The 26,323-nt window shown below is 40.0% G+C and overlaps 1 protein-coding gene across 2 annotated transcripts in view; it reads right to left on the bottom strand.

Moving 5' to 3' along the window:
• Positions 1–26,323, bottom strand: part of mdga1 (MAM domain containing glycosylphosphatidylinositol anchor 1) — a 181,563-nt gene that overhangs the window by 90,738 nt on the left and 64,502 nt on the right. For both annotated transcript variants that reach the window (XM_080458769.1, XM_080458770.1), the window contains exon 4: positions 17,349–17,523. In XM_080458769.1, the coding sequence (XP_080314895.1) occupies positions 17,349–17,523 (175 nt within the window). The remainder of the gene's footprint in view (positions 1–17,348; positions 17,524–26,323) is intronic.

The following is a 26,323-nucleotide window of genomic DNA, read 5'->3' as shown; positions in this document are numbered from 1 at the left end:
TCAGCTTTAGTTACAATAAAAGCATCTTAAAGCAGTGCTGTTATGAGACCATTTCTTTGTATTTAACATTTTAGATTGCCCTCTCCACCATTTAAACTAGGACAAGACAGCATTGAAAAGCCCATCTCTTTTTTTTTGGTTTGTTTGTTGCTGGGACATAGACAAAACAAGGAAAAGTGTCAAATGTGTAGCACTTCTCAAATGAATCCAAAACATCACCATGAAAACCCTCTCAGACAGAATGACACAGAATTTTCCCCAACGAGAAGCTGGTGAGGCTTTAAGTTTGAGCCAAAAGGAAAGAGCGGTGGTCATGTGCAGGCTCAGTGTGTGTCGTTAAAGGCTGCTTGCAAAGCACTTTAATATAACTTCATTCTTTTAGGACGCTCAAAAGAGAAGACAACAGCACTTTAAGCTACCGGCCACAACAAAAAAAACAAAAGTTTCCTCAGTGTACTAAAGTGGCATGCAAATGTACAGTTAGGTGCGTTAAGTGCTTAATGGACGGATAAAAACATGCAGCTCCTTAAAAAATGACAATAGAAAATGAACAAACAAGAGAGTTCATTAAAGAGCCTAACCTGAGATTAGCATGCAGCCTCCATGGAAATGAGGTTGAAAATCAAATACATACCTTTAAAGGTTTGACCTATAGCAGCCCCATTATGCAAATCACACTAATTTGAAAGCTTAGCTTTATGTGAGCTGCAATTTCAATGTTAGCCAATGTGAAACAGTAAGAATTGCTGCCTTCTCAGGATTAAAACAGAGACCAGCAATTATGTAACTCCCTATTGAGCCCAAAAAAAAAAAAGAAGAAAAATCTCTATTGTCACATCACAATGCAATAGACCATTAAGCTATTAAAACGCAGCATAATCTATGACTTCACATTCGATACAAAATAGAGACCAGTAGTGCTGGAATAACAGTGATCAAGAAAACACATTTGATAAAAACAAAATAAAGGAGGCACACCAGGAGTGTATTGGATGTAAAATGTTGGCAGGATATACGACATTGGCTTCCTTTGTCTAGATGTTTCTGCAGACTGAGCGTGGCATTATCCAAGTGAAAGCTTCCTCTTTTGTAGACATTGTCTCTGCTGAATATTTTACACAACAAGCATTTAACTAAATGTTGCTCAATATAGAAAATTTTAAGTACAATAGCTATATCTCTTTTACATGGTTTTTATCTGTAACATGACAGAAATTCCTACTTGAGCCATAGATAGAGCAGAAAATGCTTCTCATACAACATGGAGCACTGATGGTCTTACATTTTTCTTATTTCTCGGAAAAGAAAAAAAAACGGTGCTTCTTTTTTGTGATCAAGAGGAATTGTGGGAAGCATTTAAGTGCTTTTCCCTGTTTGGCTTGATCCATATTTCCACGGACACAGAGAAGCCATTATCTGCTGTTGGGGCTTCTTTAGTCTCTGCGTACATTTTTCCATCAAGGTGACACCAACACACATGTCAGGGAACGCACATGTCAGGCTGTCAAAGATGCTTTTTGCTTGAAGGCAGAGGTTCTGCAGAAGACTCAATCTCACCCTCCCTCTCGACCTTTGTGCGCTCACACACAGAATCTGGCAGCAAGAGGAAATAATTAGACCAAGGTGGCTGTCTGAAGCATACTAATCCATTAGTGACAGATTTTACACGTTACAGTTTGCCTGTTCAAAGGTAACTGGGGACCAATGAGCAGGGCGAGCATAAAGGAGCAACACTCTGTTGGAAGATGTAGGGTTGCAGTCTATGTTCTCCATGTTAGAATGTATTTTATTTTATTTTATTTTTTTAAACCTATGTGTAGCAGAGCCATGAATATTATATCAGTGTAAATGCAAAACACATTGTTAGCTTGACACATTCAACACCCCCACCCCCAAATAAATCATGGTATGCATTTTCAGAATCGTCTCCGTTGACTTTTGAACACATCCACACCTGCTAACAATTACCAAGAAAGACCTAACCTGGCTGCGTCTTTAAAGGTGCCATGTCATAACTTTGTACTGAAACCATGTCTTACCTTCATATTAACACCTGAAAACTAAAATGGCAGGTATCTTGAAGCCCTGGGGTTTTGTAATTTGCTGTCTACAAAACAGAATAGGGGAGATGTGGGTAAGTGAATTTAACTTGACACAAGTATGAAAAAGACAAACGTCTAATCAAGTTGTTTAAATAATTACTATGACGACTTTGAGTGATGAACCCAATCTAACATTGAATCTGACAAAATTAATGAAAGTCAACATTTGAGGTCAAATTGACCCTCAGACTGTGATTGTAGTGACCTTAAAGATGTATCATCTGGTACAATGTGCGACATGAACGGCGCAACAATATGTTTGAATGCCTCCCTCCACTGAATCTGAATTGGCAGACTGTAAACCTGTGCAGGATCTATTCATCATCAGAAAACAAGGTTTTTATTCACCTGTCTGGCTCTTTTTTCCAGCGAGCAAAATGTGCATGGAATTTACCAAAGATAAAGTGGCAACTGAAAATAAATACACACCATCCCAGATTACCAACATATATCGATCCATCCATCCATCCATCCATCCATCCATCCATCCATCCATCCATCCACCCATCCAGTTTAGGGTGCTGCAGGTCTAAGGAGATATAAGGTGTGACAAGATAGTGTCCGTAAAGTCTTGAGATATTTGAGATACTTACTTGTAAAAAAGACAACCGTTTTATATTTACGGATAAGTATGCAACTTGTGTATGTTAATAGGAGAACAAGAGGAGAAAACATGGAAAAAGTATTCAATAAATAATTATCCAGTGATTGAATTCAGAGTTTGTAGCTATTTCATTACATAAAACTTCTTGAAGACACACACAAATACAAGCATGCTACGCATAATGCAGAAGGTATTTTTCAATAAACACACCCAGGAGAAGACTGTCTCTGCCTTCTCAGGATGAAAAATAACTTCAAGGTCAGCAAGCTTCCATTAGCAGTTTATAGTGTAGCAAAGTGATAATTAATACATTTTAATGTGAAACATTGGAATTGTCTGCTTTCTTGTGGGAGTTACCATTGCAATGCACTGCTGGTTCTTCAGGAGCTACTTTAGGTCAAATAAAACCCTTTTATGTATTAATTCTACTTGTAAGCATTTGAGCTTTTTCCACACTGTTTTGCAGTCATGCCTCAGTAAACTCACATTATGGACGAGCAGCTTCACTGTATCACTTGGGAAATGTGTTTCCAGCCAACATGGCTGAAGAGAACAGTTATGTAGTAATGAAACTTTGCGAGAGTGGCGCTGTAGTGACACAATTGGCATCACCGTTTGGGTGGGACGCTTTTCAACATGGCGTTGTTAGTTCGACTGAGTTGAGGTTCAGGAGTGTGCGGCGGCAGCATCGATTTTTAACACCGCACTCAGACCAGCCTCACCAGGACCAACCTGAAGGGGTTGTCTCACTGAGGCTCCGTCAACTGCTTCAGATTGTGGAAGATTCAACTAAAAAGGCTCCAGTCATCTCATGAGGTAAGCATTACGTCTAAAATTATAATTAGACATGGCGAAGGTATTTAACAACAAATGGACTAAGTGAGAAAAAAACAACAGCGTTATAAACACACAACTACCAACAACTCTTATGAACAGTGATGTTGTGTTCAGTAAACGCCTCATAGAAAGGCGCTCCAGACTCTTGGTCAAACACGGCAGCAAAAAACACCAAAGAAGTGTGAACTGAATTATGACGTGTGGTTCATTGTTGGTGTGTGCACCTTGAGGGGGCGCTACCCACGTCTAGGCTGCCGCTTTCTCTTTCATTCTCCCTCTTTCTGTTTTTCACAGATTTACAACCTGCAGAGAAATGGCAGTCAGGAGTTAATGAGAAGAGGCGTGGAGATCGGGGGGGCTCTCTCTGGCACTGTTTTCCTGGGGGGAGTCTTTGGCCACAGCAGCTTATTTTTGTCCCTCTCAGTTTGCTTTAGTTTTCTTCCTTAAGCTTTGGTTAGAGATCTCCAGTCGTCTTGTTTTAGGGCTTTGGTTTCCTGGTAGACTTTGTCTGGGTTTTTTTAGGTTTAGGGGGAAAGAGCTGGGTCTGCCCACGTCCACTTTTTTGTTACTTTTGGCCGTGATCTCCTTCCCCTATTGTTTCAGTCATTAGATTATGCTTTGTTGCATGTATTTAATAAACACTGTATTACGAGGTAAGTTGGACTTCGCAGACTCAATTTGACCCATGAGACCCGAACTGGAATGTATCAAAAAGGGATAAGTCTCTTTCCTTTATGAAACATGAGAAATTCTGTTCAATTTCTTAAAAAATCATATACAAGCTGATATATTTTGCATGCAGAGCGCATAAAGAGTGGAATCACAAATATATGGCAGACGTGTATGATCATTACACAAACATGTTTTGACAGCTGACCTGTAAAAGACCCAAGATTGTGCATATTTCAATCCTTTTGTCATTTACAAATTGTCAAGTTAAATATTTTTGAATTTGGTTTGTCTCTATTGATTATCATAGCTGTGTTTATTTCTTTTCAAGCTGCCTTGGATTTGTTTGTTTTTTATTGGATGTCGCAGGTTGTGATTACGACACACGAGCTGTATTCATTTCTGTCAATAGCTTCATTAGCAAGACAACTTGAAACTAACTGGCAAAAATCATGTATTTGTTTTTTTAATCCGCTTTGTGCTGTGCACTGAACCACGCTGACACAAGAGGCAAAGCTGGTCAAGTAAACAGCAGGATAAATTTTGAGCTTTCCGAGAAGACAGATATGAGGAAAACCTTGAAACTGAATATTAAAGCAGAGTGACATCTTTCTTCTTTGCTTTTACCCCAAATGACATTAAATATTAGAAAGATGAGCTTAATCAAAAATATGTATTCATGAGGATCAGGACAATAGCTCCTTCACCTTTTCATACCTCTCTGCATTCGTATATCTGTGGAACATCTTATGCCCGTTGAGTCAAAGAATACTGCGCACTACAGAACTAAATTAGATTTGATAGAAAAAGAGGTGTATGGGTTTTTTTTTTTTTCCCCAACAACAAAAGCTCTCCTGGAGCTGGTTTGCATACACACTCTCAAACATACACTCACTTACTAGATCACACTGAACAAATGTGTTTCTGTCTGAGACACATTATAAAACATGCAGCCCCATTTGCTCATAAACCAGGACCTGCACACAGCGACTCGCACAAACACATGAGTCAAGCCCATTTATTTGGAAGACACTGTGGGAATATGTGTGATAGAGTCTGAAATATACCCGCGCACTCCCTCATATTAGTTTTCAAGTGGATCTGACAATGAGCTGATGATAATGTGGAAGCAGTGGAGTTGATAATCATCATATTCTTCTTGTTACAAAGATTAAATGAGAACGGCGAGTGATGCAGGTGTATTTTCATTTCATATTGTGAACCAAATTATTTAATTTACATATTTGACTGGAGGTGAGATAGTGGTAATGAGAATCTATTAAATGCACAGAAAGAGTAGAAAAGAGGGCCAACGGGCACGTCCATCACTCCATATCCTACCTGCTGTTACTGAAGGACGGGAGGGGCCGGGGTTATGTTAAATTCATATAATATAGCTATTGCATATGTGTCTTTTTTATGTCAGTATCAACTATCAACAACAATGAATGAATTGCAAGAAAACCAATTATACAGACATTTAAGCTCACACTGCATTGTTGCAAAGGCCCATAACAGTTAGAATTAAAATGTTTTCTGATTTGTTGGTAATGTATTATTGCATAATCTGCAGCCTGATGGAAAACAACTGATCTTCTTGAAAATCAGATGGCAGTGATCAGTCAGGACTGCATCTGCTCAGAGGTAAAATGCCGATTGACCCATAACCATATATGAGTGAGCTCAGACTAAACATCACCACGAAACAAAACATTTCCATCCAAATGTTTCTGAATTAAAATTAAGTAGGTGTGGGTCAAAGGTCAACTTGTTATCAATTGCAGTGATGAGATGATTATATTGTTTGACACCATCGACTGACTGCTCACCAGACACTACAGGGTTGTTGGCTGGTCAGGAGGCAACAGAAAAGTACCTCAAAATAGCCTTAGATATCTTTTTTATTGTCAATGCGGGATTCTGTATGTAAAAACTCATTTTCAGGCCAGTGAACATATGGATCATCGTAACTACTGCGGTGTCTTTCATGTGGTTTAAACCGAAAACTTGAAACACGTTTTATCAACAGGATGACAGAACCTCTCATAAACCTTGGATGTCAAAGGAAACCATAAAAAAGACAACGTCTCTTTTTGTGGTGTTGCACTGAGACTGTTCCTCCTTCAGATTCTGCACCTCCTGGCTAAACTTCAACAACATCCTGCTGGCAGCCATTTGAAGCTGTTTATGTATCATCAACCACTGGGCAACTCAAACAAAGCATTAAGGAGCCAGCGCATACTGAATAAACCAAAAGAGTTTTACACTTATTTTTCTGTATCGTGTGAAGAAATGACAACTTCCAGTTATGCATCAGTTCTTCTAACCCTATTTCGTAACTGTAACTTTTGCCTCTGTGCTGTTCCAGGTAGTAATCAATGCTTGCAACATCCTTGATATAGTGGAGAGGTGTGTGATATATTTACATTTGAACTGAAGCATGAATACTATGAGTTTTAACAACGCACTCAGCATACAGAACTCCACTTAGTGTAGATGTTTTAATCCAAAGTGCAGTCCAGCTATATGAGTGCTTACATTTTTGGCAGACGGGCCCAGTGGGACCAGGACCTCTAACCTTGACAGTGTTAGCACTGTATTAAACTCACTGAGCAACTGAACAGAAGCACCATATATCATTTAAGTGGAACAATTTCACTTTGAAGCATCTAGCCTTTGGTACTGACTGACCCAGATTTCTGACAGCTCACAATGTGTGAATCACAATGCAGATGTTCTCTCTCAGTATTCAACTGTGGATGCTGCTTTCATCTGGACATAGATCCTTAAAAAAATTAATAAAAAAAACCCCAAAAGACCAAGGTCTAACATTCAGATGTGTCTAATACAGAAGTGAAGAACAATTATTCCCATAAAAAAACAAGGTTTGCCTATTTTAATTCACCTTTCTTTTTATGTCATTCACATACATTTCATCATACAAACATATACTTCAGTTACTTTTAACATATAAATGAATGGGTCAGAACAGTTTGAAAAGTTTGGCCCAGACTGTTGATAAAAAATATGTATTGACAGGCTTAGATTAGCCATTTCACAACTTTTATATGTTTGTGCTTTTCAAAAGTATGTTGAAATAAACTTCATGTAGAAGTGCTAATCAAAATAAATCAAAACAAAAATACCACCAGAAACAATTAATTCGAGTAATTGTTGACGGCATTTTTATGTGTGTGTGTGTGTGTGTGTGTGTGTGTGTGTGTGTGTGTGTGTGTGTGTGTGTGTGTGTGTGTGTGTGTGTGTGTGTGTGTGTGTGTGTGTGTGTGTGTGTGTGTGTGTGTGTGTGTGTGTGTGTGTGTGTGTGTTTATCTTGTAACTTCACTTCTAAAATCCTTTCACTTCTTTGGTGTTTTGTGGTCCATTTCTATTACTCATCTGTGAACCAAATACCACCAAAGTTTAATTTTACATCAGTTACTTCACTCCTACACCCACCCACTAATCTGGTGGCATTCCCCCTACAACTCCTCAGTAGTTCCATCAGTTACTTCCACTTCCCATGAGTCACCGTCTTCCACTGTCACGTAATCGTCAGTTTCAATATCAAGTCTCTACACTGGTCTGACCTGCAGCCAGATAAGTTTGCGTTCACATTCTAGATTTTGCATATAATTCCGAACTGTACAAGAATAAAATGACATGTTTCCCAAAACTGATACAAATCAATAATAATAATCTATGATGAAAACAAGGAAAACACAATTTTCTTTTACTGTGAAGAACCTTCAAGGCAAATCAGTGTGAATCAAAGCAGCAGAGAACAAACAAAACCCCTGCAAGATCAATACATGAGGGCACATGTAAAATAACAGCATTTTCACTGTATTTAACAGGGATGTTAGATGTTTTTTTTACATTTTTAGATTGAGTTATCGCATTTAAAAGAAGGAAAAACACATCCGAGTGCAAGCTTCATGGACTGTTTGGTTACTTAATGTTATTTTGAAATTGTTAAAGGACGAATTATACAAAAAGGTCCCAAACACAAGCACTAAGTCTACAGAGCAGCAGTCATTCAGGATCGGAACTTCTAATCATTGTCTCTTATGTCCTTCTGCATTGTAAAGACATTACCCTGAGATGTCTCTCAAGTGTTCAGAGGCAAATAATCGCGTATCCATGTAAAAAGAAATGCACCCACTCATCTTAAGGACATTTTTTGATTTCAGACTATGCTTCTCCCTCCACTCTTTACTCTTTCAGGTCTCTTTCATCTGTGAGTATCCACTTCACTTAACCTCCATAACAGTGGACCATCACTGGGAGGGCCATGAGGAGAGCTTAAGTGCTGCATTTTGGTTCAAATCTATACCTCTGGTGCAGTGCAGTGACACTGGTAACCCCTGAGCCTCTTTGCTTTCCTTCATTACACACTGTCTAGAAAATTCAAGCTTTTCAGCTTGGGCAGATGATTGAGATGTTCTGAATAAAGAAAATAAATACATGTTTATGTTACACACATGTCAGGAGGAAAAGAGTAACGGATACATGCGCATTTCATTATATGATAGCTAAATGTAATGTTGAATAAAAACATTGTAGTTGGTGTTTGACAGTAATAAACATTTTTGAAACAAGATTACTTTTCTCGTCATACTGTTTAAATGTCAGTTTCCTGCTGCTGAGTCATGATGGTGAATCAGTTTAGACAAAACAGGAAAACATGTTACACCACTGATGGAGAAGATTGGGAATGTATTGACACCACTCACAAACAATTAACTGAAAGATTTGTAGCACTAAACTTATTAAATTTAACCACATCTAAAGCACTGTTATAACATAAGCAGATGTTTTCACATATGGAATCAATAAAAGGGAACATTGCCAAAAAAGACCTTATTTCTTTGCATGTTGTTGCTGGATTAAACACATACTGGATTTCAAGGTGGAGCAATGCAATGTAGGAGAAGCTGTACAGCTAAAATCACAGCATGAAAATGAATTTCTGCAGAATTAAGAAGACTAAGGATCTGATTTAGTAAGATCCCAAATAAAGACTAAGTGCTAATGATTGCACTTTCAGTTTGCATGCACTTTCCGGGTGATACACTACAATGTAGTGTATACATTGCATTACTTGCAACACACACAGATCTTTCAGAGGAAGAGCTACTTAAAAGACAATTCTGCAAGACTGGATGAAGAGCTGATTGCGCGCAAGCATAAAATGAGATGTAATACCCATGACTTGTGAGTGTGGACACTGCAGTTATGCAGATATGAATGAATGAAACATGTTACGTACAGACAAAATCATAAACAGCGTAATTGCTTTTGAGCACTATTAGGCTGAGTTGAATTAGTTTGTTAGCTCCTCTCAGTATTTTGCCAGTGAAAACATCCAATTACCTATTTTCATTAAGAACATTCCCTACTGGCTGGGCCTTTCTGTGTGGAGTTTGCATGTTCCCTCCGTGTGTGTGTGTGTGTGTGTGGGTTTCCGCTGGGTAACCCAGTTTCACCACCACATCGCAAATACAGAGGCACACAGCGAAAGGTAATTTAAAGCGACTATTTCATCTCAAATGCATGCCTTGGACTGTGTTTGGAAACTTGAGGAAGCCAATGACACACTGAGAGAACAGCCCCGAACTTGACCTCGAGCCAGGTATATTTACACTGCAAGGCGTGAACAACAACCGCTACAGGTATATCACTGCATGTTAGAGAGTCATAACAACACTTACTTTTAGCAGCAAAATAACATACACCTCGTAAAGTGTCACATCCCTAATCTATTACTTAGGCAAAGAGGTTTACAACAAAATGTTACCGGTTCATGTGGACACATGCTCAAACATGCACAATATAATTTACACAAAGTACAAATATGAGCACTCACTTTGCTTAAAAGTGGTATAAACTACACAGTGTGATTGTAGAGCACAGGCAGATATAACAGGAGACATGTGTCTGTGCAGAGTGAATGTCTATTTGATGTATTTATGTAATGCATGCTATATGACATCAGGAGTGTTAAGACCACAGCCAAAGATTCAAGCACAAGTGCCACATTTGTATCAGATGGTGCACATTCAACCAGCAGCACACAACTTTAAACACACAGCAAGTCACAAAATTGACTTGTTATGACTTTGCAGCAAACTGCACCAAAAGAGGCCAACTCTTTTGTATTCCTGTGTCTGTTCTTCACAGTCGTCCACACTGGGCAGCAGTTACAATTACACAAACTTGTTATCTAAAGTTAATTTCCGTTGCTAGTTAATGTCTCTTCTTTTGTGAGGTTCTTATTCAGGGCAATAAAAGTTTCTTAGAGGAACTACTCTGGCCCCAGTAGTGAACATTTTTTAAAGTACTGGACTTAACTTTGTGGAATAGAATATATTTTGCTAAATCAACAATGCCATGAAATATCTATCTATGTCACTTCTAGAACTGCCCCGTCCAATTGTCACTTCTTCATAAGGGGGACAGAATGATGAAAGCAGGCAAGGGACTAAACATACAGAAGGATGTTGCAAATGCTAATTCTACAGAGAAGTGGCCTATAAATTCAGAAAACACAAACAGGCTGAGGACATCACAATGTTGCATACACAAGCAGAAATACACACTTAAAGAGAATAAGAGGGAACTCACTGAGAGGGGGTTACAAAGGGCCATGGAAAAACAAAAAGATAGAAAGTGAAAAATACATGAAATCCACAGGAAATGTGAAAGTGATACTGGGAAGAGTGGGGAAAAAAAAAAACTTTGTGTGAGCATTTGCCATGCTGTGTGACCGTGGTGTGGTGTCCCAGTGATTCCCCCCGTGGCTTCAACTTCAGTCCCACTGGAAGGTCAAAGCTTCTTTTAAACTACCTGCTTCTGTTACTTTCCTCTGAATATTGGATAAACTGCTGCTGTTGCTTTGTCTCTTAATAAATTCTGTGCATGCATGAATGCATCACAATTTTCACCAGCAGTGTCATGTTGCCAATTTCTATGGGTTTTGTGTCACCCGGAATCAAGTTTCTCGTGACGGTTTGGCCCACAAATGGACAAAATTAACTCCACGCATAAGCCTGCTGTTTATGGTGAGGAAAATGTGTGCTTGCTGCTGTCAAAAACACATATTTCAGAATACTTGTACTGCTGAACTGAGACTCTTTCTGAAGCCACAGTGGAGGAATAATAGATTACACATTCTTCTACTGACTCCGTTAGCCAAGTGACAGTTCGGGTGATAACTGCCAAGGCTGTGAAAGAGCTTGTGTACGTTTGGAGATTCATGGTTTTGTACTTCATTCACTTGCAGTCATTACTGACAGTGCCACGGCAGGTTAGTGTCAATTTCGGTGAAAAGTCAGAGTCCCTGAAAGAGCTATATTTTCCTTTTGGCTTTCTAACGCTCTTGTTAAAATGCACTTCATTTCACATTTCTTACAATAACTGTAAATCTTGGTGAATATTCCTATTTCACTGTGTCTATTTTATTACACTATTGATTCTTCAGATGACTGGAAAATATCAGCTAAACGATCTGCATTGATACACTCCAAGTCCTTTGTGTTGAAACCAAACTAAAAACACTGTGACATTGTTGTAGTTATCGATCAAGTTGTTGGATACTCGTGTCAAATTCAAACCAAAGATATAGAAAGGTAGCTCAGATTATGTCAGCAAACCCGACTGTGTATATTAAATTATATTAACCTGCAAATTTGCGGTGTGTAGCAATAAAGATAGACAGCTCAGGAAAAGACAAATTTCACCAAAGAACGGACAAAGTGTTCGTCAGATTAAGCAGATTAAGCATCACAAAAGCAGGACGTAGCAGACAAGTTAAACCAGTCAAGCAAGAGCACACCTGCGCCTTTGAATCATTCATCATTCAAGCTGTCACAACACTGCCAATATCATTAATATAATCATCACAGTGATTAACATCAGTATTGTCATCATGATTTTGATTGCCCCCCATCAATTTTCCACTTACCTTGTTCTGTCCTGGGGAGAATGTTAAATCCACAGAGGAATATGAGCTGCGATCTCAGCTGAAACACCCACTTTTATTGTTTATCGACCATTTTATTATGATCGCCACCAAAGTCTCACCAGTTGGGTTTCTGAACCAAGTCCATCCCATCAGTAGAGGCTACTCAAAGTTAAACCCGCCTGCTCACTGTCCCACTGTCTCAGTGGTTAGCGTGCCAGGTCATTGGTCGGCTGGTGTATGGCGTGTGATGGAGGTGTGACGAGGACGCTAGCTATAATGGCCGAGGGGTGGATGGGAGATAGCTGGGTGGCCGGCACAGGAGAAGTCAATCTGAGTGGCAGTAGATCAATGAAAAGGTTCCTGTGTGTGCTTTCAGTGAAAATGGGAGAGGGGGACTTAGTAAACGGAAGAGAAATAGCGAAGCTTTTATATTGGATGGAAATAAACAAAACCCATATACTTAATCTATAATTAGTCTGGTAATGGTCTAGTGTGTACTGGTGCAGCTGGTAGGCTGCTGTGCTTACAGAAAATGACCAGAAACTAAAGAATGTAAAAAGAATGACTGAGGAGGAGGTGTTATATATATATATATATATATATATATATATATATATATACGTACATATATATGAGTAACTTCAGCTGTATATGTCTTCAATTCACAATCGGATATTAGGATATCAAGTTTGTACCTTTGTTCCAGTCCTGCAACCCTCCACTAATCTTCCCCGCTATCTATTGAGCTTCCACCTATCTCTCTCTTTACCTCATTCTCATAGTTTTTCACTGCCTCTCACACATTGAGGTGTGACTGTGTGTGTGCTGTCGAGCTCACTGTAGCCCTGCAAAAGTGCTGATGTGAGTGTGATATGATGTGCATGTTCATACATGCGCTGTAAATATATAACATATGTGTGCTGCATGCAAGTGTGTGAAGTGCAGGCGTCTTTGTGGATGCCTGTCTACATCTGCACTGGAGCAGAGATAACCAACATACAGGGTAAATGACCTCCAGTAAAACCACTGCTCTGTTTGACTGAGCCTTACTGTGGAGAGAAAAAAAGACTCCAGTTGACTCACTTCTTATGCCTTCAGACATGCACACTGTTTTATCATGTGCTGGTGCGTAAGTATGTATTTCACATACAAAGGCCAGAGAGAATAAAGAATAACTTTTTTTTTTTTTTTTAAAGATAGGAAAAATAAAAAGAGGATCCAAAGTAGTGTTTTTTGTCATTCCTCTTTTCCTTGTTTTTTTTTTTTTTTTTTTTTTAAATAAGGTGCAACATGAGAAAAGAAATAATGTGATTTTAAAAAAGGAGACAAGGAGAGCCGAACATTTGTACCTGATGCAGATAACAGCATGTTCTAACCTCTCGTCCAATAACAGGTCTGTTGGATGCATCCAAATTGTAAAGCACGAGTGCATCTACCTTATTATGTACGTCGCTCCCTCCCTCTCATTTCCCTCCTCAGATTCTACTTCTCTCTTTCGGTGTCTTCATTTGTCTTTTAGCCTCCCTATCCATCTGCCTTATATTTCCTTTACTTCTCCTTCCCTCCTTGGGTGAAAATTTCACCAATTTAATACTACAATCTATTCAGCTGCAATCTATCACCATTACTTCAGCTTTCTCCCCAAGCTTGCGGTTCAGTTTATCCTGAAAAGGTCAAGAGCTCCTTAGATATGGTCTGACCTACACATCCAATAGACAGCATTCAGGTCAGCATTCACACGTACTGTGTATATTATTTTCCCCCTCTCACTGTGTGATGGTGTTAAAGTGAAACATAATTTTCATAAGCTTCACATATCTTTCCATCTTTCTAGCAATTTCTATGGAATATCATTTTATTGGGGGGGGGGGGGGGGGGGGGGCAAGGCCACATAAAATTGAAAAGACAGTTGTATAGGATTTTCAATCGTCAAATTACATAATGCTTGAATGCTTCAAAAGATAATAAGTTAATTCTCTGTGAGAACTATGTGGCACATATATGTATGCAGACAAAAAGGAGTACATTTTAGGAGACAAACAGAAAATGTCCAGTCATAATCTGATTCCAGGCTAATACTGAAAGGGATGCTTAAAAATGACAAACAGTTTTTGACATTACATGAGCAGCTTTTCAATTTTAGTGAGGCAAATATTTTCTGTGTCCTCTAAATGATGATGACAAAGACAATTACTGAGAGGGGTGTTTTATAGTCAATAAGCTTCTCTCGCTGATAAATTGTTTCGACGGGTCACCGAATAGTTTGATCATTATTAAAATAATGTACACGATACACTAGGGTATTGGCGGTGTTGAGTATTCAATAAAAAGAGCACTTACAGGAGATCTTGGAGCTTCACTTTCATGTTACCACTAAAGTCCCGTTTACACGACAACGCTTCGTATGACAACACCGAATCTGTTAAAAAAAAAAAATGGTGCTGCTACATCCACAAGGCCGCAACTGTGTTCTCTTTTTATTTGGAATAGTATCGAAAAGTATCGAAATACATGGGGGTATCGGTATCGATACCAAAATGTTGGTATCGTGACACTAACCCTAACAGGGGCTGCCATGTTTGTTTACTGGCACATGAGCAGAAAGAACTATTTACAACATGACGGGAACGGGGGAGATGCGCATGCGCAGTAACAATGCTCCATGGCCTCCGGCAGTCTGTGCAGAGGGGGAATCGCGACCGTGAAGGAAACGTTCCACGTTGGGAGCCGGTACAAAAACTTCATGGATGCAGTGGATTCGTACACCAGTGTCGTGTAAACGGACTCCCCAAAAGTGAAGAAAATTTTGCAGATACACTCGTATTCGTTGTCGTGTGAACGGGGCCTAAGCCAAACTTGGTTGGTGCTTCTCTGCCTCCTCTTTCCTGGTTATGCCCCCGCGCCCCCTTCTCCCCACACCCCCCCACCCACTCACCCATTCAATCTCCCTCTCACTTTCATGTATTTCTCTCTCTCGCCCTCTCTCGTTTCTCCCCGGTAGCATGGGCTAATTGTTACATCGTTCTAACACTAAAGTCGCCCAGTGGAGGAAGCGTGGCTGATCGCCGCTGGGTCTAACACAGCATGGGGGAAGGGGAATTGAACAAGCATTGGCCGTCAGAGCTGGTTAGCTTCACGGAGCTCCTGTCACAACTACACTCACAATGCAACCTGTTTACTACCAAGGCCCCCTGCAATTACCAGCTCCCCTGCAGAGGCCAAGCTAGCGCCTGGGGAGAACTAACACTATCATCAGAAAGGGTGGAGGTACAGGAGGAGGAGGGAGAGACCGCTCCACTAAGTGCCGATGCAGGGTGGTGTGTGTGTGTGTGTGACAAATTCTTTGGGGAAAAGCGTTGGGCACTCCTGTGTCTCTGTGCATGCCTGTAAATCCGTGTGAGACTGGGTATGCATAGTTAAAAACAAAAAAGCTCTAGAGATTTGATGCCAAATGATATAGGCCATAGTATTGTATTTTGCACAAAGAGAAAATAAAAAGGTTAGAGATGAATCTACTAAATTAAATGCATGTAATTGATGTTTACGGCCCTTCGGAAAGCAGCCTTTTTCTATTAGTCCATAAACGCACCATTACAATGATTGAATCAATGAGGGAAAGCTCTATTTACACAATAAGCAGTGGTAACAAATGGGTAAGGACTTTGGGGTACTGGCAATGAAATAAAAGGGTCTAATGGTATTGATGTGTTGAGCATGAGGTTGCATGTGAATTAGCCGATTGCCATGACATGGCCGCTGACTCACAGGGACAGTGGGGCAGTGAAACAAGCAGCAGCACGAGACCCCTACAGCACAATGCTGCTTCTCAACTCTCACATGGTAGGAAATGTGGGTACAATTAAAATTTGTTAAGAATATATACCTAAAATCAAGTAACATATAAAGATAGACATGGTACTGTTGTGAAATATAATTAAATTTATATTTTTAGTTTTTAGAGTTTAGCTTTACTGTCATTTTTAGAGTTTAGCTTCACTGTCACTCGTGTTTTCTAATCATTGGAAGCGTCGTTAATCTGTTAACCTTCAACTTGAAAAGTCACCTGAAAGAATTTTCTGAAATGTTACCCTTGACTACATGAGAACACATTTTGAAAAGTTTTTCATAAGAAGTAAGGATAGAACTTGAAGCAAGGTCAACAAACTGTGTCTTATCTTGACATATTCAGGCTATTTAATCAGTTACAGCAGCAGCACAAACAAGCCGATCCAGCATTACACAGCCTTGTGAGTCACTTCTTGTCTCTCTCCATGAATGCCAGGAGATAGATTTCTTTTTCATTTATATCAAACCACTGTGTCATAGGCAGTCATTGTCACAGGTTAAACACTTGATTCTGAAGTGTCTATCTGGGAAAGTACTGGTGCCTGCTCAGGATAAACAGATTTGCAATAAAATGTAGCATGTTCCTGTGTTAAAAACAATACCCACTTTGACGACTCATATTACAGAGACATCAAATCATTTCTGAAAAGGAAAAGGAATCTCTTACTTATCAGACTGTAGATAAGTTGCATTGTAATTGTGTTCACAGTGTCAGTTTAGAGAAGCCACAAATCTAAACTGAAGAATTTACGGGTGTCAATGGTTCTCCCTACAATAATGTAAGGACCACTGTGATTTGGATTAGTTGAGAAGCAGTGTGTTAGGGAGCTCGTACTGCCTGGACTAACTGTTCACAAACTCTCAATATGTCCAACAGACTTCACTTTTAACAAGAGTATCTGACCTCTTACACAATTATTACCATAATTGGTGGAGTAAACTAGCAATACCACATTTTCAAGTGGATAAACAAAACCGATTTTTTTTACTCTTTAAATAATTGTTGCACCTTTTCTATACCCCCTCTTAATAAACAGTTCTATTGGGTTTATCCCTCCTGTGCACCTAATCCTCCCGTCATGCTTTTGATCGTCTCCACCGTAATTCATCAGATACTCTTGGAAACCATTCCCACCTGAAATCTCATCCTTCATCCAATCTGTCTTTCATCTTTCCTCTTGCAATCTTTCCATCTCAGCCCATCTTGGCCTTCTCTAACGGTGGGAACGGCCGTTGTGAAAGTCAGCTAGAAGTCTAGAAGTGAAAGGAGTTTTTTTCTCTCACTCTCTCTCTCTCTCTCTCTCTCTCCATCTCCCTGCCAACTTACACTGCACATCTACGCGGATGGACTTGATGGCAGCCACCCCCACCCCGTTGTCGGCCTTGCAGTAGTAGCGACCCCCCTGCACCCTCTGGATGCCCTCGATGCGTAGTGTTTCATTGTAGATGGATGTTTCCTGGAACTTGTCTGAAGCACTGCCTGCTGTCTTTGTCCACCGCACCTGTGAAGGATGAAGGAGAGAAAAAGACAAAGAAGCCGTCTGTGAAAGTGCACTGCAGGACAGGATTTGCTAAGTGTGAAAAAGTGAGAAAAGGCAAAAAAGCATTTTGCTTTATTAATCCTATCAGAAAAAATAGACCCAATGTCAAGTCATCTCCACATAAAAAGCTCATGTGTGTATGAACTGTTAAGACAACATAATTGGTAATGTCATACAAAATGCAACAAGGTAAAATTGGCCACCGACACTGAGAAGTAGTAATGAGATGTAAAGCAATGACTCGCTGCCTTTTCTAATTGAGAGCTTTAAGTATAACCCTTATTTTGGCAAGCTGCTGACTGCAGGCTGCACCCTGATTATGGGGCTTACCAAAGGTTTCACAAGATTTAAAGAAAAATGTCCAAAGAGCAAATTGAGAAAAATCAACATAACATTCTTACTAAAGGAGAATCTCACACTGAACTGCACCCATGCAGCATGTATAACTCTGTAACGGCTATATGCAGTCTTTGGTTGATCGGGGGCGAGTATCTAGACAAAACAGGTGAAATATAAAGTGTGTATAGGGTTTCCCAGTACTCTTTTTCTTTCACCGGTTTCACTTATTTATTTTTTTATTCTGGACTTCGGAGATCTTTCTGTCCAGAGTTTTTACATTCTCCCTTTAGATGGATGCATTTTCTCTGAGCTTGCCTGTCTTTCCACATCCATATAAAAATGCCTGTGCACTAAATTGCCTGTATGTCGACATGATTGTCTGTCTTTTATGTTTGATTCATACATAAAATGACAGCATCTTCAATGTGTATTCTGTTTTTCACAGAGAGTGAGGCAACTTCAGCTCATGCTTTTACATTGTAGTAGAGCACCGCAGTAACGGGGGTGGGGGGGTGGACCTGCACAAGTAAAAAAATAAATAACAAACAAGCACGCAAACTACATAAGAAACAGTACTACTATAAAGTGGATTGATGCCATGAACCTGTGAGAAGACTGCACTAATCTGAGCCCAACAACCCCACTTTCAAGTCCATCCGTAGTCATCTTGTATGAAAATATTTTCTATCATAAATTATAGTAAAGTGGCTGTGAGCTGATGAAACACATGTCTGCTGCATGAAGAAAATTAGATGACACAAAGATAAAGAGGAAGTGCATTAGAAAGACGGGCAGGAAGAGTCTTAATTTCACTAAGCAAGTGATTAAATTGTCTGAATTTGAAGTGATCAAAATTATGAATGTCGTTATCTTTCTGTCTCCTCCACAGAGTGGAAGTTAATGACACTAAGTGCTGTACTCATGGTGTCCCTGACGCTTACACTATTAAGAGTTTTGACAAACTCTATAAGGCTTTTTCACGCTTCAATTATCCCATCAAGCCATGGGAACGCTGCCCAGCCGACAGCAACACGATACTTTCACACAAATCAAATTTGCACGCACACGCGAGCGTGTGCGCACACACACACACACACACACACACACACACACACACACACACACACACAGCAGAATAATATTCCAATGTTGATGAGTTTACAGGCTTCCATGTGTCTCTGAAGTGTGTGTGTGTGTGTGTGTGTGTGTGTGTGTGTGTGTGTGTGTGTGTGTGTGTGTGTGTGTGTGTGTGTGTGTGTGTGTGTGTGTGTGTGTGTGTGTGTGTGTGTGTGTGTGTGTGTGTGTGTGTGTGTATCAGACAACTTTGTGTGTACAGTCCATTAATCCCTATTAACCCTTCTGTCTGTTATCAACTTCAATGAGACTATCAACTGTGTCCCGCTGAGGAGGTCACAGAGGATAATAGGCAAAAGTCACTGATAACTGTGTGTGTATGCAAAAATGCAAATGTTTGTGTGCATCTCTGTTTTCATGCACACTTGTCTGCCTGTGTTCCTGGATACGTCTACCGTATCATTGCACTCAATCACCACTGTGCACGTCAGTGCGCGTGCATCTGTATATGTGTGTTGATTAGAAAGCAGGTTATATGGATTAGCGGATTATCGGGGGCTGTGTAAATGCTTTCTGCCTGTTTATTCAGCTCTGTTTGTAGGAGGGATTTGGAGGAGGCAGGCTGCCATTGATCAGACCAGCCAAGGTGAGCAATGAACCGAACCCTGTCTCTCCATGGTTTAGTGACTCCTGTTCAGTGTGTGTGCGCGCACGTGTGTGTGTGTGTGTGTGTGTGTGTGTGTGTGTGTGTGTGTGTGTGTGTGTGTGTGTGTGTGTGTGTGTGTGTGTGTGTGTGTGTGTGTGTGTGTGTGTGTGTGTGTGTGTGTGTGTGTAGCTTTGCGGGAGACACAAACAGGGTGAGGGTGAAAGTGAGCATGAAGTGTGCGTCTGTGTCTGACTGCTTTTATCCTTTCCTATTCAAGGATTAAAAGATGAGTGAAAAATCTTCCGAATTATGGACATTATGTTTGCTGCAGCTTTAAAAAGAGAGCGTTTTAGAGTGAATCCATAGGATTATAGTTCAGGAACAGTAAGATTTGGCTCAAGTTCCTAATGACAAGATTGGAGGATAAGGGCTTTGGAAAAAATGAAGAGTAGTAATACTACATTAGAGTTAAAAGCAGCTTTAGAAGGTTTGCTTTCCGAAGTGTATGACAACATAAGGCCAATATGTACATGAAATCATCTTGGTGGGCTACACTCAAAATATGACATGAAGTCTCTGGAGATGGAAGCGATGTGATGTTACCATACTATATACACTGTGGGATATTCTTGGATAAGGACAGCTTTTCTGCAGCTGAAGAAACAGTCACAAGATCTGCAAGCAAAAGTAGCGAGAGCTGATGAGGAATGCAGCAGGTATTTCTGTATTTAAAAACAAACAAAAAAAAACTGCATGTGTAAGTGAGGTCTATTTTTTTTTCCACTCTGTGAGAGCAAGAAGGAGGAAAAAAAATGAGAGGGAATGATATATAGAGTATCGCTGGCAGCTGTGTGATGGGGAGGGAAAAGGTACATCACACTGGGAGTTGCTCCACCAGGGTGGCAGATAAAGCAAAATAGAGAGAGGTGATATAGCGAATAAAGGGGATATTGTGTGTGATGCAGATGACAGCCAGCCGGCAGAGGAGCCTTTATCTGCCTGTGACACCAGCAGCTTAAAACCATCACCTGCGCTCTCTTTCTTTGACCTCTTTCACTCTACCTCCACACCCCTTTCTTCTTCCTGCCATCAATAGACGCGTGACGCTGCTTTTTCTTTTTTTTTATCTTTATTCTTCGGTCCTGACGGATTTGTCTGGATATCTCGTTCAGTCCCTCTTTTCTCTCCTTCATCTCATCCCAGGCTGAATGCCTTCCTATACCTCGTCTTTTATTTCTTTACAAAGTACAGGGAAGCCAAACACATGCTTGTCATTACATCTTGGGTGAAAATACTTATTCAATGACGCATATAAACACACATTAATTCCCCCAGACTATCTTTCTCTCTCTCACACACACACACACACACACACACACACACACACACACACACACACACACACACACACACACACACACACACACACACACACACACACACACACACACACACACACACACACACACACACACACACACACACACACACACACACACACACACACAGGGAGATAAAGATACATTTGTTGAGTAAGACACTTTTGTAATAATACCTCTTACAATTTGTTAGAAGTGTAATGCGAGGGGACGTCTTGGTGTCCCCTGGGATCCTGCTCGACATGAAAAGCAGCAGCTTTTGTTCGCTGTTTCTGTATTCAGCTGGGGCTTTGTATGCTGTCTAGGACACAGATGTTTCAAGAGGAGAACAGAAACAGCTCAGAGAAAAGAAGAAGATCTCTGTCAGAGCAATGAGGGAGGATCACGAGGATCACTCTCTGTTTTTCGTTTTTCAGGAGACTGAGTTGCAGGAGCCAGCCAGAACTCGATGGACTGGTAAATATTCCACTATCGGTCATGTGTCTGATCCTTGTGTGCAATAGTTGGAAAACAGTGATGATTTCTACCTTGAACCTTGTAACATGTGAAAGTCAGAACAGATGATTTAAGGTTCTTTTGAGCAACATCTGATAAATGTGCAAAACCTAAGAAAGACACAAACCAAATATCGCAATAGCTCACTTATCAAACTACTATATTACGGCTTAAACACCTTCAAGTCTGGTGACATGTTCAGGGTGTAACCTGCCTTTTCCCAGAGTCCTCTGGGATTTAGGTTCATAACGTAGGTAAAATGGCATCAGTCCATCCATCTTCTTTCCCACTTAGTCTGTTTTTTGTCGCGGTGGCAGACCGCGCTTTCTATACTTCCCAAAATGGTATCAGTGAATTTAAAAAAAAAATAAAAAATTATATCTATACTCAAAACAGATTCAATTACTAATGAAATCTCTTGTTTATCTTTAAATTCTCCTTCGCTTAAATCTCTTTCCCATGTACAAAATTTTCACTTCCTATATGTAGATATTCACCACATACATTTGTCACTTAACCTATAAAAGAATGAAATCCCCACCTTCATAAAACCTTGCAACATGAACACACAAGAAGAAACTTGATAGGAAATGTCAACTAAACAATGACTGGAGATCCTTTACAACCCTTATAACAAACTTACACAGATTAGAGCACATTTGGTGGTGAATGTATTTTTAACCACATGTCATGAGGAAACATGTGGTGTCTCCTCTTGAACACATTTAAAGGTTCTCGCTGTAGTGTTTTGGTAGAATCGGCAGCGAGCCTCTCCATCCGTGCCCATACAGCAGCAGATGTTTTTCTGTTACTGAATACAATGTAAAGCCCAGATCATTATAGGAATCAAATAAGCAGCTCCATTGTCTTTGTCGAGCATGTTGCACTATTAGAAGCAGGTCAACATTTTCAGAGCAGCTCCAGTCAGACTAAATGTGTTGTACTCAACAACACAGCTGGATATTTTGACAACAGCAGGTGCCACTTTATTAGGTGTATACCCCCTTGCTAAATCCACCAAAATCCTATACAACAGCCCTGCGATAAAACCAACTTTTATGGAGCTTATAATGTTCAGCTGACATATTACTAGATACTCTCAATGTTCAGGCTCCTAAACGCAAGTGGAGCTGAATGAACATCTCCGCAACACATTGTAAAATAAGAATGACTACACATCACGTGTTTTTAAAAAGAAAAGAAAAGAAAAGAAAAGAAAAGAGAAAACTAATGTCTGTCAACTATACTGACAGGTCAATGGTCTGCAGCAATTTGCATTCCTCCATCCTCTTGAACTCTTTCTTCCTTTGTGTCTTGAGTCCACATCTCTCTGCCCCCCCCGCTCTCTCTCTCCCCTTTTCCTTCTACAAGTCTGCTCGCTGTTCACCTCTTTCATCTACCTTCCATCCTCCCGGTCTCCGTCTGTTGCATGCACAGCCTGTCCTTCCCTCTCCTGGTCTGTCTCTCAGCCCAAGTCTGTCTCGGAGTGACACATCACATAGGATCAACGGCATCGGGCAGACGTGGTCCGATGGCTGTCAGACCCCTTTGCCCTGTTGTCCAAACCAGGAAGTGTCAACGATACACAACGATACATGAAAGGCCCTAAAGAATGGTGTTCGTTGGCCTCGGAGAAAGAGATTGCAATGGTTCTTACATCTTCCCTTCATTATCCAGCACAGCTGTCAGAAATAGTCAGATGGTGAAATAAAGCACACTCATACAGAGAAAAGGAAAATGATCATCTTATATTAATAAAAACATATATGCTCAAAACTGAATAGTGAATCTGCTAAAGAGAAGAAAAAAAAAAAAAATTCCCAAAAGAGGCTTGCACACCTCCAATGTAGTTAATTTCCTTACCGCATACCCTACCCTTGCCTAAGCATCTCCTCTACTACTATCCCCCAAAAAACAAATAAATAAATGAAAATATAAATCAATAAAAAATTAACACAGCAGTGATATTGTTTCCATCTGATTCTCGGGAAGGTCCTCATGCATGTGAAATCGTCATTCTAATATTAGCGTTTGCACGCATAATTCTCATGGTCTTATTCGCAGATCAAACCACACGCAAAATGAAACCACAGTCTATTAACACAAGTGTGAAATGTAGCATTCTTTATATTCTGTGGGTAGTAAATCAGGCCCAGTATGTAATCCTCAATCTGTCATAACATCAATCCAACAATAACCTTATCCATGTGATATTTTCAGCCTTAAAAACAATTAGACAGAGGAGTCCAGCGTTTTGGGCTCCACATTGTTGAGCTCAGGTTTAGTGTGTAGGCAAAAAATGAATTAATCTGATCCTTTTTTTAACCTGTGATGTTAAATGCAGATACCCTGTATAAGAAGGGCCAGAGAGGACTCTGTCTGCTGAGAAGTCTGAGGTCCTTCAGAGTCTGCAGGACTCTGTTAAAGAGAATTTATGACACTGTGGTAGCATCAGCTACTCTCTATGCAATGGTCTGCTGGTGCTTCTCTGCTATAGTCAGGGACAGACTCAGATGCAATGTTGAGCTGCTGTGATGGCTGAATTTCCCCTTATGGGATTAATAAAGTCTGATCTTATCTTATCTTAAAAGTCTAATAAAAGAAAAAAAATCAAAGGCTGCAAATCTACATTGATAGTCTTTCCCCTGATCTGAGAAAATTGTCGCAAACACACAAAGCATAACAAGAAGTTAAACCTTTTGTTGTTTGGTAAGCAACGTTTACCGTGCAAGGCATTTCCTCTCTCCACAGCACGTCGGGGTCCTGTGGCGTTACAGAGTTTGACTCTTTTATATTTGTTATATTTGCTCTCAATAACTCTCAGTGAGCCTTCTATTCCTGCCTTCTACAATTTTACCAACTCTTTTCTTGATATAACGCCAGCAGAGTTGACGATACAGTGCTTTATCCGTCCAACTGGCTCACTTACCGTGAATAGGCTTAAGATGGTAATCCTGTTATCGGGGAATACTACTTGGCGCACGCACGCACACACGCACGCACACACACACACACACACACGTACAAGAATGTGTGTCCAAGCACAGAAGACGTAACGTCAGAGGAAAAATGTGCCAGATGACTAAAAGAAATAAACAAAACAAGAGAGCAGTACATCTTGACAATACTCGATTAAAGGTGGGGTTTGTAAAACGACTCGTTGGTCAGTCCAGTCGGCTGTCAGTCCAGCTCCTCAGAGTTCTGTCAGAAGTACTTAAATAAGCTTTTGGTTTTAACAAAAAACACTTAACAGAGTGACTCACACAATATGCAAAAACTACAATTTGCAACTGAATTCAGTGTCATATGAAGGGGGTGGTAGTTTTACTTGCTAATGTAAATCTTGCTAATTTATGCACAATTAAGATCACATCATGTCAGAACTTATCTTGTGTCTCTTGTAAAGTCTGCATGCCTAAGCTGTTTTGTCTTTTCCTCTTTTATTTTGATACTCACCTGTCACCTCTCTGTCGATGCGCACGTACGCTGCCAGTCTGTCTGACCTCTGTTAACTGTTGCATTTCACCCGTCCTCCCCTTCCCCAGTGGATATAAATCCCTTTCTCCCTTAACTCAGTGCAAGATCATCATTGCACCATGTGTCCCGACACCCTGCGGTCCCCCGTTTCTCGTGCTTTTTGTACTACACGTATTAATGGACCTTTGCCTGTGTTTCGGACAAAGTTTTTGATTACCTCTTCAGGATACGTCTGCCGCGGACTTAACTTATGCAAGTCTGCTTTTGGGTTCAACCTGTGTATCATTATACATCATAATTCTGTGATTTTATTATTGTTTAAAGTTTCTATATGAAACAACTACAGTACATACTTTACCTTGAAAGGGTTAGAAATTATAAAAGCAAATAAATAATGGCAAGAATATGCATGACCTACGACAGGTGATGCACAACAGCATCACTGCATCTGTCAAAAATTGTATTATCACTGAATGCACAGATGAAAAAGAGATAAAAAAGACATCTGGAAAGACATTGAGAATAAATTGGTGGTTTAAGAGCTGACACAAGTAATATCTGTCATTGGAAGCATCACCACTTGAGAGGACGCTGTTTTCTTAGGTGCATTAGGTTGTAAAGGGTATGTAGGAGAGGATATATCACTTCTCGGTTTATTTGGAAATATGCGAAAATAAACAAGTACAAGATAAGAAATAAACAAAAGTGTACAGACAAAAGAAAAGTGATTAAAGGAGAGACAGAAGACAGAAAATATGAAAATCAAAAAGGGAGTTGAGTTCAGAAAAATAGTAAATTCAGAAAAGGAGTGGAGCAGAGAAGTGATGGTAAAACAGGGAGAACAGACAGAGGTAATAAAGGAAAACAAAAATTAAAAGCAATGGGAAAGTAAAAAATAAATTGAACCATTGCAAAAAAAAAAAACTGTGGAGACGATCAAAGCAGAAGAGAAATCCAGCAGAGAAAACCGTATCGAAAAGACGAGACAGATGTTCATCCATAATGTCAGTTAAATGGCATTTTCATTATGGGATCTCAGTGGGAACGCAAAGTAATTGACAAGAGTACTTTGAACCATAAGCGTAACTTGATTATTGTCAATAAGCTTGTTACTAAGCTCTTACGCATGTCATTTACTGTATCAGCTCTTGTCTCTATAGGAAAAATGGACATTTACTGCAGTTTCTTTCTGTGTGCATGCGTGTGTGTGTGTGTGTGTGAGACTCCCTCCTCCCAGTCTCAGCACAAACACCACAGAGAAAAAAGTTCAATAAACCTGACTCATTGATATTGAACACGCCATCTAACCTTGTCACACAATATGAATGTCTTTATCGCTCTTTTTTTTTGC

This window comes from Lipophrys pholis (genome assembly GCF_963383615.2).
Source record: "Lipophrys pholis genome assembly, chromosome: 2".
NCBI lineage: Eukaryota > Metazoa > Chordata > Actinopteri > Blenniiformes > Blenniidae > Lipophrys > Lipophrys pholis.
The sequence above is the reverse complement of the archived record's forward strand: the minus strand, read 5'-3'. Positions and strand labels throughout refer to the sequence as shown.